The sequence below is a fragment of the Drosophila willistoni genome, chromosome 3R (assembly GCF_018902025.1).
Source record: "Drosophila willistoni isolate 14030-0811.24 chromosome 3R, UCI_dwil_1.1, whole genome shotgun sequence".
Lineage (NCBI taxonomy): Eukaryota > Metazoa > Arthropoda > Insecta > Diptera > Drosophilidae > Drosophila > Drosophila willistoni.
In genome coordinates, this window is record NC_061086.1 from 31,194,677 (window position 1) to 31,207,739 (window position 13,063).

The 13,063-nt window shown below is 36.0% G+C and overlaps 1 protein-coding gene across 1 annotated transcript; it reads right to left on the reverse strand.

Moving 5' to 3' along the window:
* Positions 1 to 7,198: 7,198 nt before the first annotated feature.
* On the reverse strand, positions 7,199 to 9,897 carry LOC6649778 (nose resistant to fluoxetine protein 6). The gene is made up of 7 exons (XM_047009237.1): positions 9,155 to 9,897; positions 8,823 to 9,093; positions 8,643 to 8,755; positions 8,368 to 8,584; positions 8,137 to 8,309; positions 7,616 to 8,075; positions 7,199 to 7,555 (listed from the first exon to the last, which is right to left on the reverse strand). The coding sequence occupies exons 1-7, from the start codon at positions 9,463 to 9,465 to the stop codon at positions 7,409 to 7,411; spliced, it is 1,692 nt and encodes a 563-aa protein (XP_046865193.1). The 5' UTR covers positions 9,466 to 9,897; the 3' UTR covers positions 7,199 to 7,408.
* Between the last annotated feature and the right edge of the window lie 3,166 nt (positions 9,898 to 13,063).

The window sequence follows — 13,063 nt, forward strand, 5'->3', positions numbered from 1 at the left end:
AACAGTGCTGTTGACTTTTGAGGATTTCTAACACTTTGAAATACTTTCACAATGTTTAGTCACCTCAATTTACACATTTGTAGTTAATTAAATGTGTAATTTGTATATGCAACTATTAGTTAGAATTTTACTTAATCTTATGTGTGAGTAAACTTGTTTAACTAACTTTTCTATAACCAACTCTGGGTTTTTGGCATCACTGTTGGCGTACATTGACATTTTTTAAAAACTAAAAGTAAAAACTTAGAGACCATTTGCACTTCATACTATTGCGACACTCCCACATTTTCATACACTCCGCACATAAGTACACACACACACACACACATGAGTTTCAGACACAGAACAGGATGTTGGCAGTTGATACATTTTTGCCACGCTTGGCTCTTTTTTTTTACCCACTTTATCCCGTTTCAACATATTCTCTTGGTCTGTCTGTCTTGTTTTTTCTCTCACTTTAATGTGGATTCTTGGGAATTTTGTGTGTTGTTGTCGTTGTTTTTGTAGGGCGCAGTAAAAACTGTTAAATAGAGTGCAACAAATTTCGCCATTGTTCATGCAGAAGTTCGTTGGTGGTGGACGGACAAAAAAAAAGAAGAATGATTTTCCATAGCATACTTTTCTGGGCCGTTGAGTTCATGCACATTGGTCGGCCATTTTGCTGCTTTTGCAACGTTGCCATTTGTACGATTTCCATTTTTGTCGGTTTTACTTTCCATTTTTTTTCTATTTTTTTTCGTTTTTTTTTTATCGTGACATGAGTGGTATGTATATCCTTGGGTACTTTACTTTGCTGCACCATTTTTCAGCTGTGATTTATAACCGGCAAAATAGAAATTGTAATTGGTTTCTGACCACTTTCCTCCCCCCCGGCTCAGCCTTCATTCCCGTATCGCACTGGTTCTTGCGAGTTGAAGCTAATTACACGCTTGCCACCGAAAAGTGGATTTACGTTTGGCTAAAAATGTGTGTGCCATGGCATGGCGACCATAATGCAATGAGAGCGATAACGATGCGGCAAATGTAGGGGGAGAATGTAGCCAACAGAAGAGGTGAAATGAAAGGCATGTTACGCACTCACTCACACACATTTCAACACACACACATACATATACGCAGTTTAGACAGTTTACGTAAAAGCAATTAAAAATACTACCCCTACCCTTTCTCCTCCTTTCGTTTCGTTTCGTTTCGTTTGCTGCCCGCAACCATCACACACACATTTATAAGAGGACTACCAATACCCACTTGCTTGCCAACTGCCATGTTCCATGTCAAAGCTTATTCGGCCACACATGCAATTAATACGAGTGCATGTGTGCGTTTTTTTTTGTGGGTGGGGGTGTATTGGCCAACTGTTGACTAGCCCTATCAGGGCCTAAAATGCTCGAAAAGTTACAAAAAAATGATGATCAAAGAAGGGGGAAGGGGCGAAGAGAAGAAATCTGAAAAGCTAACTGTGCCGTTGCTTGGTGAAAAGTCACGTACCAACTGTTGAAAACACATCGTAAAACTTTTGCTTCGCTCAAAATGCACATAAAATGCTCCAAGTTCACTCTACAAGAGCGAAAGAGATGGCACTAGCCAAAGAAAGAGAGAGAGTGTGCGAGTGTAAAAGGGTTTAGCATCTCAAACCCACCTACTCTTTGAATAAAACAAACGGTGTGCGTATGACGTGAAAATTTTCAAAGTTGGTTTTCCAAGGGACAAAAGGGGCAAACGCATTTTATTTTATGTGGCAAACGCAACAGTGGAAGGAGCAAAGAGATGGACTAAAATTGCTGTGCAGTGATAATGAAGTTAATGCACAGCAAAAAAGCGAATGAACGAGGAAACAAGAAAATGGAACAGACAGAGAGAGAGAGAGAGTGAGAGACGAGTTTTGGTGTGTTATGAATAGGGAAAGACTGAAAGTTACCGTCTTGTTACATTTCACCTGAAGTGCAGAATCCATTTGGCCAGTAATTAACTCGGCAGAAGACTCACAGCTAATGCTGTATGCACGTTATCCCTTTATAATGGCCATGCATAATTTACGTTTGGCTTAAATTAGTACGAATATTTTGAAAAACCAAGCAAAAATATTGGTTTTTAACACAATACTAAAATGCATGTACATACATATGTATATTCTATGTTTAGTTCATGGAATCCATTTAAATTATTATTATTAAAGTATAGGATATAGTTAGAAACTATCAACCTAACTATATGTTACAATCACTGGCAACTAAGGCCTTCGGCTTAGAAAACAACGTCCATACACTAGCGATGATGCCTGGGATTCAAACCCGAATCCTCGTTGTTCAGTTGACTAAATGACTGGGCCACTTAGACAACTCATCTACCGAGGACTGCTCCATTTAAATACTCTACACTAACTGAATAGGAAATTTTAATGAATAGAAAGTAAAAACCCGATTTTCATTCAAATTATGAACTTTAAATCGAACTTAGCCGGCTCGAGGTCAATCTTACTAAGGCTAAGTTCGACTTAAATTTCAATAGGTCGTAATCTCCAACCAGATTATGAACTTTATTTACTTTACAATAGTGTTAAGTTTATATAGAAAGTCTTAGGATCTAGGAGGTGATAATTGTTCTTAGAAACCCTCATTCTAATGACCCCTGTTTAAGGGGATTGAAAATTATTTGCCATTCTGCCGTTGTTGTATTGGCTAGCTTACATTCTATAAATGTTTTCCATAGCAAGTGGATGAGTGCTGTATATGATTACATTTAAAGTCAGTAAGTCCGATATATAAGTATTAGTCTCTGATTTGGTGAAGCTACATACTCCAGATGAATAAGGTGTTTAGTCTTAAATACTAACTAAAGAATTGATATAAAAATGCATTTTAATGACAAGGTGAAAGTTTTGTAGATTTTAAAGTCATAAAGATAGATCGCATTAATATTCATTTATTCACTTAAATGTCGCTTTATTAACCATAAAGAATGTCTTTCATTCTCCCAACGACAACGTTTGAAGTTATGCAAAAGAAAATACTGAAAAACCACACACATATCCTGTGTAACATAAGCATAATAAGTTATGTTTAAGAAAAGCAAATTTCATAAAACATTTTTCACAATTTTAGGTGAAGAAAAAAAAAACCAAAAGAGAGTTTAGTTTACTTTATGCCAGCCTATGGAAAACATATAAGAAGTGGAGGTTCTAACAAACTGAAATAAAATGGTCCATATATAGGAGGAAATATCCTCATGATCTATATTACTATATTATTTACCGCCCATTATCTATATGGATCTGTTAAGGGCTAATCATCCCCATAAAAGACTGATCTAGGGCCTGTCATTTAGTTATTATATATATAATATTTCATTTACTATTTTTGTCAATCGTAAATGTTATAAAATTTAATTACAATTGATATGCAATTTGAGTCTTACGTAATTGCTGCATTCACACGTTGCAAAACCAATTAACCTGTTGGCAATTGAAAATAAATTTTGGAGGGTGAGAGAGAGAGAGAGAGAGCTAATCAATGGCAATATTTTATAACTGCAAATGAAACTTGATAATTTCATGTTTAAAATTCAAAATTATATGTCGAACTTGGCCAAAGGCAAAACGTGGAAACGTTGTGCGTTCTGCATCAGCGCTTGGATTATCTATTAACTTGCACATTTACGTATTTACATTGTGAAGCCAGAGGCTATATTTAATTTGATTAAACATAAAACTAAGCAAACAGATGAAGCGGCAAAAGTTTGTATTTACAGAAGCATATCACATAACGCATAAAAATGAATTTTCATCTACCTGGCAAATGGCCAATGAAAATATTTCTCTTAATTTCATTAAATTTTAATTAAATTCACTTGTAAGCGTATACTTTTTACGAAATCATCTTGTTTACCTTGTTTTTTTGCCTGTTTGAATCTCCGACGAGTTTGTTTAACATGTGTTGGTGTGTTGACTGACTGAAAGGTGGTGAATTTAAATACCCTGCAATCGCCACAAAGGTGAAAGGTTATATATGAGTTGTTAAATTGTATGCATATGGTGGATATATTCTGTATAAAACTAAGAAAGTGGCAATAGATGAGTCTATTAAGAATTTATTTCTCTCTCTCTTGAACTGCCTTTATAAACAAGTCCTTCGATTTTTATATCGCTAAGCGAAATTTTGTTGCATTCTTATTACAAAATAGTTAAGAAATTACTCCTAGCTGCAGGGTAAACCATAGTTGTAGGCCAATTGCTTGTAACATTTTACTTTTTTATTTGTATTTGTGGCTTGAATAAATACAAATACACACACACACACACACAAACACACATGTGGATGCAGTTGTCAGTTGCCACCAGCAACTAGTAGCCAACAGGCTGTCAATTGGCAGTCTGTAGATGAAAGTTGGCGTCTAACAGGTGCAAAAAGTACACGTTCACATTGCTTACTTAGCCTGGCAGGCAGGTGTCCGGCTGAACGGAGGTTCATTCAATCATGTCGTTGCGTTTCAAAAAGGGCGCTCATGATAATGAAAAGGGGAAAAAAAAGGAAATAAGAGAACAACCCTTTAATGGGCCTTTGCAGTGCCCCAAACCACATGTTGCCATTTTGCCGATTTACGTCTCCGGGCCAAGTTACGTTTAGCGTTTCAGTTTAATCTCTTCGTCTTCCTTTTGACTTCATATCACATGGGGTAATCGATTTTCGGTAAAACGTCTAACAGCAACAGCAACAACAACAACATTATCAGAGCATTCGGACAAGGTTCCCTATATTTGTGAGAAGTCCTTTGTCCTGATGATGTCGCTCCTGACATTGCCATTGCCGTTGCCGTTGCTGTTGCTGCTACCAAAAGCTGCTGATGCTGCTATTTGTGTTGTCTGCTACTCTTGAGTTTGCTGTTGGCATGTTTAAAACGAAAGCGAAACCCATTTATTTTGCAACTAGACGTGAGACTAATGGAACAGTCAAAACCATTCGCCAGAATATTGACTAAACTTTGGTCAAACAGATATTGCCGCACACATACATAAATACTTGCCAAAAATCTGAACGTTTGCTAAAACCAAATTTTTGAAACCAGAATTTGAAATGGAATTTAAATTGTATTTAAATTAGATTTATCTTTAGCAAAATTAGAGTTATTTATTTTTTTATCTTATGTTTGATGTATGAGTGGGAAAACTAATGCCTATTTACGGATATATAATGTACTCTAATAGTATCAGTCAGGATGTAGAACGGTTTTGCTTTATGTATTGCTGTGTGATCATTGCATAGCCCTGAAAAATATGCTATAGATTACGGCATGTACTGTAATAGAGAGCAATGCAAGGATATTGAAAAGCTAAATCAAAATCAAATGATAAAAAACAATGATTTTTGATGTGGATGTATAGATAAAAGGTATCTTGCCAAAGCCTTTGAATACATATGATTCAAATGATTTGAGAAATTTTCCTTGCTAGATTTATGATGGATAGATGGCAAAAGCGAATATTTCTATGTTTTGATTTACCTTTCATTTGTTTTTTTTACTACCTTTTATTTCTCTATGTTCACTTAATCTTATAGTACTTGCCGCATGAATTGATAGTCTAGTTAAATCAATGCAGTTTGATTGACTGCATTATCGATTTGATTTTGTTATCAGGAAACTTGCAGTTTCTGTGCATTGCTCCATCATTATTGCTAGTCAAGTTGCCAGCTTTATTCTAGGTAGTTTAACCACTAATAAATTTGAACAGGTGCTTGAATATCTAAAACCCATAGTCAGGCAGTCAGGCAGCCAGCCAGCCAAGCGGCAAGTTGTGCGCATAAATCAAAATGGTTTTCTAAACTACGCGACTTGCCGTGACATTCTCACAAGGGGGCGCCAGGCTCGGGGTGTTTGAGTGTGTGTGTGTATGGGGCATGAAGGATGCCAATGGCATGCCATTGACATAGGTGAATCTAGGACCCAGGTCCTGATCCCTGGTGGTGGCTCATGTGTGAGCGGTGCCATTAAAAAACACAAAACAGCAACCACAAATATTTCCAGTGCTGGGAATGATGATGGCAGCGCATAAAACTTGTTGAATTATTTTCTTTCGTTCGCCGTTGAACGTGGCTGAAAGAAAATTCTTGTGCCGAAAAATTGAGATTTTTTTCTTTCTTTTTCGGTCTTTTTTTTTATGATTATTGCAAATTAAAAAAGTTTACATTTCGGGCTTAACTATGTAAAACGTCGAGGCGCCGCAACGCACTGCACAGTGTCGGGCTGGAGTTGCAAACTCAACTATGTGAAAGCCAAGTATAAACGATTCGCAAAGTATTTTCAACAATTTCGGCGTAAGCGCTTGCCTCGCTAAAACTTACAAAAAAACAGAGCAGAAAATGAGTAAGCATCATAGGCAGTCACACCTGTTTGCCTCTGCCTTTCGTCCATCCCTCAGCTCTGCTTAACGAAGCGTGCAAGCAAATTAAATTCCATTTTTGCAGGTGGTCTGCTTGTGATTATGAAGCTCAAGGACTTGTTGGAAGTTCTTGTTGTTGTTGTTGTTGTTGGTGGTCCTGCTTTGGGTCTGTGGTCAGTCAGGTGTACAGTGAGCTCTATAAGTGTGCGCACACTTAATGTTTATTAAAATAAAATTAGGAATTTCAGGCACGTTGACTTTTATGTCAATACACTTTTTGCTGGCTCATTAGAAAAATTGACATGTTTGACATTGAAGTCTATTGCGAAATCCTTTTGAAGGATCCAGACGAGTAAAAGAAATAAAAGCTAGCAAAATTAAAGAAAAGGAAAGCACGCGCCAAAAAGGAAACGTACATTTTCCACTTGCTCGACAGACAAATAACAACAATAAACACACACAAAAATGAAAAATAAAAAAGAAGATTGTCGGAAATTATCCTTTGACCTTTCGAGCCAAATTCCTTGATTGTTGTTCAACTCATTTATGTATATATGCGAATTTGCAACCATTAATTTGAACAAGTAACAAATGAGATTTATGTATACACGATTTTGAGCTTATATATGGTTGATCATTTTGCATAATAAATTGCACAAGTCCAGCAAAATTTTAATACTTTTGTCTCCTTGTTTTGTTTTTGTTGTTTAGAAAGCGCTTTCAGCTAAACAAGAGTCACTTTCAAACTCTTTGATAATATATTTACTTTAACAAAGAAATTTACAGATAATTTTAAGAGTTAAATTTATTTATAAATTACTGTAAGCAAAACTGAAATTAGTATAGCCTTATGACAACGTTCCAAGCATCACCAAGTCTGGTTCAATTGTTTAGATGAGTTTGTCATCCATGCCATAGATTATATTTTAGAATACCCATAAATTCGATAAGGTATCAGGTGGGAAAATATACATTTAGAAGCAGTTTGGGGGCCTGGTTAGTTGTAATCAATTGACAATCGTCAAGCGAGCTTAGTTAATTCTGTCTTGGGCCTTCCACTTTGGCAGTTTTACGAGTGGGCAGCAAAAGGGTTTCCAAATTACCGAATGGAACCTCAACAAGAATGTATATCAAATAGGATAACAATATCGAGAAACCAAAATCTCCCCAGAAACGAAGCATCTACAAACGAAATTGAAAAATTCAATTAAAATGAAACTGAAAGATTAAATTGAAACTTACCACATTGTAATCACTAAAAACTGTGCTGGTTCGTGTAATGCCCATATTAAGTGCCACAAAAAACATGTGAAAGATGTAAGTACAATACGAGAGTTTAGATAATGGCTGCCATAGGGGTGAGGTGAGAAAGCTGTTGGCAGGTCCACCATAACCCTGCATACAGGCAAAGACAATCCAGCAAAGACCCAAAGGCCAGGCAATACGAGCAAGGGTTAAATGAAAGGCATCCTCCAGATAGGGGAGAACCTTATCAATGCCATCGTAGGCGCTTAAAGAAAAGACACAGGTCAAAAGCAGGCCCAAACTAATCAACCATCCCAGGCAAATAATAAGGCGATGCAGTTCGAAGCTCTTGCCGCGATTAAAGTGCAATAAGTAGCCAAATAGCAATCCAATGAAATATGGTGAAGCTTGAGTGTGTGAGGCATAGTAGACCAATGTGAATGTAGTTCGATCATGTCTGTAAGAAAGAAGAGAATGGTTGACCCTGCGAATCATGCATAAAGGAAATGCCAACTTACATTGAATACTGTGCAAATGCAATTTCACAGAAAAGACAAATGGCCAGTAGTATAATGAGCACCATTATACCAATAACTGCTTTCTTGCCCCACTTGTAGAGGGCAATAAGCAGGGGAACTGAAACCACATACAGTTGCATATCAGCGGCCAGATACCAAGTATGGCTAAGACACTATGGGAAAATAAAATAAATTAGTTTAATGGAAGATGTGAAAAACGAAACTACATACCAAATCTTTGGTGGCATAATTATGCACATACAACAAAGTCATGTACCATGTCTTTTGACAATTTTCATTATAATCTTCAAAGTATCCTGTGTAGAAAGGGCCATCACCCAGCAGGGGAAGAATCCTCATGTAGATTAGTATGGCAAAAGCCACGACTGGTGTGAGACGTAGATAACGATGCAGATACATCATGAGCACATTTACTTTTCCCTTAGATCTGCAAAAATGAATTCTTTAATGACTTTTCAACTAACTAGAATTGACATCACAATTACTTCTCCAACGTGCGCATGCCACCAAATACCAATAACAAGCCGGTGATAAAGAAAAAAGTATCCACCGAAAAAGTGCCTTTGGTAAAAATTGAGCTAAATAGCGTTTTATACCACTGAAAATTTAAAGTAAAGTTTGAGTTATACTGAACAAGGATGAAGTTAGTTTGCAACTGCACTCACCTCCAATATATAATCGGAATTTTGATTGGGCAGACTAAAATTGATCATATACTCATGGAAAAAGATCACCCAAATGAGGGACATGCAGCGCATGCCATGAAGGCAATCAATGACATTGGGATTTGGTTTGCCTTCCCCGAGTCGGAATAGAGAACGAGTACTAGCTCGAGCTGAGAACACTCCGATAAGTGCAGGCAGTTCCTTGGTGTCCACAAAATAATCATATAGTGTGGCCAGAAGAACAAGTAAAGCCATTACAGATAAAATTACTCTAGAAAAGAATCAGAATTGTTTGATTTTTTGATGATCAGGATGAGATTATTGATACCTACATGGTGAATATGGTAAGACCATCAAAAGAGTTCTGCTCCGATATTCTGCAAGATGTTTCATCGACCATTTGAATGTCCTCACTAAGCTCTTGACCAAGTAGTTGATTAAGAAAGCCACGAAGCAATGTGTCCATATTAGCGGCCGAACATGAGGAGGGAAAGCAAACGGCAGTCTTCACATCTAATTCACTTGATCCAAGCAGCAAACTGCCAATAGGAACATCCGCAAAGCAGTACTTGCCGGTTACACGTTGACTAGACGTAATCTCTTGGTTTATATTCACACATTCATCATAGTTGCCCAGATCCATGTGGTTGCCATAAAGTACTCCAGATGGCAGTGAACCCCAAGAGTCAATCACAGTTTGTGGGAATATGTAAGGATATTAGCACTAAAAATTTGACTTGATGAGTCCTTAAAACTTACTTCTCATGGCCCATATTTTGCCAGAGGTTAGGCCTTCGGTTACCAATGCAAAATCAGCCATGCACTCTTCACTTTCCTTAGTCAATCTCAAGTTGGAGTCCTTAGTTGTGGCATTCTGTAAATAATCGACAAATTCTCCTGCCCACTGTCGCAATTTAATGATTTCCCGATAGTTGTTGGGAAATTCGACTTCTTTTGCGAGACTTGCAGATGCCGCTGAGACCAAGATCCACAAAAATATAGCGCTAAATATATCGAGTTTCTTCATAGTTTGTTTTACTTAATAGCTTTCGACTAAATGAATAAAATTCAACTAGACATCAATTTATATACGTTGTCCGGGTTCCCCAATCACCTCAAGTGGGTGGGATAAGAATTTTACGAAAGAGCAAACCGCTCTCGTGTTTGCGATAAGTTGTTATTACTTTTGTGGCACTGTCAAAGAGGTATTGCCTATCTCGGACTCTGTCCGTTTAATATAGGAAGGTTGTAAGAAACTGTTTTAAGCGACTTTGGCATGAATATTGAATAAGAAATTGATGATTTGTAAAAAATTCAACTAATAGTTATTGAATAGGGATTCCGGGAGAAGGCAAAAACCCAATCTTTATTCGTTGAATTCAAATTATGAACTGATTTTATTAACAAACTTCATGTGTACATCAAAGAATTCTTAGACTCTAAGAGGCGACAATTGTTCTTAAAAATGCTTACTCTAATGTTTATATTAATTCTTGTTTATATCACGCACAGCGTTGGCGACTTGATATTGCGCCGTTCTTAAAATCTTGAGTGCTTTTCCACAGAGTGTGGACGCATGTTTTGTTTATTTCTTTGTTCAATCTGATTTGGTGAAGCCATTTCAGATGAACACGATGTTTAATCTTAAACAGTTATTTAGAAAAAAAAGGTACATAGTTTTTGTTTGCAAGCGATTAAATAAACTTTACTAGACAAGCTCTACCTCTCATAATTTGCAGAGTATTTAGACTTTGATGTTGTAGATCTACATTCTTTCTTTATTATCAATATAATCTAAAACACTTACAAAGTGAGAGACTACTTACAATAGATCACTTGGAAATGTTTACTATTAGTTTTTTATAATATTATTTGTAGCTTATATATATTTTTTGCCATTTAAACGAATTGAGTCATTTATTACAATTTTCTAGAAACTCATATCTCTTTTCTTAGCAGCTTCTTTTAAGATATTTTTGTCATCTTTTATAATTAAGATTGTTTACTTCACTTAATTTAATCTCATTTGATAATTAATGTACTTCACAATACAACTTTCCCATCAAACAAATTCCCTGTAGTTTTCAAATTATCAGTAGTTAGTCAAGTTCAGTATGTTTTATATTCTTATCATTATGTTTGGAAAACCCACCAATATTGAGAATGTCTGGTTACAAGATGAGTGAATCGTCCACGGTAATCAGTTGGTTTTTTGATAAGCAAATATTCGATCTGCCATAGCTCGCGCCAAATTTTAAATAACCTAGGTCTATTTACTTGACTGTGGTAATCTAATCTATTATTTCTTTGCCAAGTTAGTCGATATTGTGATTAGACAAGTACATCGCACTAAAAAAAGGCTCGGTTGACCCAAGCAGTTCTGATGACGAGATTCATTTCTTTAAAAAAGGGGTTTGGGCATTTCTAAATTTTGTTTTATCAACCTCTGCCTCTTGTTCATTCCATATACATATATTAATCATTTGTTGTTGGCAAGTTTGTTTGTTCTTTATGGACTGAAATGTTAAGAGATAGGTTAGTCATATCTCTAGAAGCTTTTTTTTGCTTTTTATAGTCAATTGTTGTTGCTTCAAACATTTGGGAATTCAGAAATATACAAAATGTGACAAAATATTTTTAAAAAATTGCTTAATTTTCCGTAATTTGAACAAGAAAAACATTTAATAAAAAACATTTTTACAACATTACATTAGCTAAGACACCAAATAAAACTCTAAGTCAGCCTGTTTTTGGTTAATCATAGACTAAGAGTAAACGTAAATTCTGTTCAAAGTTCAATAGCAAATGATTGTGATACAATTCATAATGGGGTAAATATTTTTTGCAGTGTAATTCAATAAATATTTCTTAAAGATGTTCATCGGTTTTCTTTTCAAAAGCGAAATATCTGATCATAATTTTTAATACCCCCTGCAAGGGTATAGAAATATGCGTGGCTTGGAATTTTATATTTTCTTCTCCTTTGCGTTTTCTTTGGGTTTTTCTTTCATTGATGGAGCGACTTGGGGAATTGATTAAAAAACCATTGTCAAGAGTTTAGCTGGCAGACGATGTGGCTTAAGCTGCATCTTGGCAAATATGTAAGTATGTGTCAGTTTATGTATATAAAATGTCTGTATATATGCTTTGATCTATGTATGCCTGGTTGGTTGGTATTAACGTGATGTGACCCAGACAAGCACATACTCCCATAGTCATATTGGTTTTATAGAAGGAACTTGTGAAAGAATTCGATGCTTTAATCCGACCTACAATACGTTTTTTTTGTCTTTCTTCTTTGAAGTGTAGCTGTTTTCGTTTCTCTTTCACTCTCCACGCTTGAATAGGCCAGAACAAGAGCTGAGATTCAATGCGCTTGATGGAAGGATGTTGGCTTCTGTGTTGCGTTCCTTTGAGTGTATTTTAGTGTCATATTATGGTAATTCGCATCTTCAACGACAATAAGAGGCAACATGTGGCACAATGCCAGCAATGGGTCTTGTCTGTTTGTGTTCTTCAGTTTAACAAGTAGGTCTTGCAACAGGAGTATAAAATAATACTCAATGAATAAATCAATTGGTCTGCGACTTTATATTGCGTTTTCCTGCCATAGCAGCTGCTACTCTTGAGTCAGTCATTAGCCAGAACAATCTGATTACCGCAGATAAGTTGTCCTTGTGCTATATTTAATACGTTTTTCATATAGTCCCCTTTGTATTTGTCTTTAACTTGATGCATTTCCTGTACTATCAAAACTTAGAGGTATCCAGTATGAGATCCAGAAAGAACAGCCTATGGAGCTACCTTTCTAGTCATTGTAAAGTATCCTTAAAAAACAAAAACTCTAGTGAATACTTTCCCAAGGTTGAAATGAAAGGAAACTTTGGAACACTCACAATCATAAAAGTATTCAAATCTAAATAAGAAGTCAATACTTTTGAATCACAAATTAGGAATTCTGTTAATATTTATTAGGATTTTAAACCAAATTACCAACCGAAATAAGGACAAAAATAGCTGATGTAAGCACATAAAAAAAAGCTTAAATTTTTAAATTAGTTAAAAATCTCATATATGAAGTAAAACTCATTGAGGTTCTATTTCTGGAATAAACCTTCTTATACTTGCCCCACCCTTTTCCGATCCAAAAGGGTAATTGCTTTTATGAATTGTCTTTGTTGCGGTTGTATTTAATTGACAGATGTTGAAATTTGTGTTGCTGTCGGGTTCTTTTACTCTGT

Excerpts from the sequence above, each read along its gene's own strand:
- LOC6649778 (XM_047009237.1), bottom strand. The coding sequence starts at position 9,465 with ATGGATCTGGGCAACTATGATGAATGTGTGAATATAAACCAAGAGATT. Across the intron at positions 8,756-8,822 it reads ATTCCGATTATATATTGGAG|TGGTATAAAACGCTATTTAG; the intron begins GTGAGTGCAGTT and ends TTAAATTTTCAG. Across the intron at positions 7,556-7,615 it reads TTTTTAGTGATTACAATGTG|ATGCTTCGTTTCTGGGGAGA; the intron begins GTAAGTTTCAAT and ends TTTCGTTTGTAG.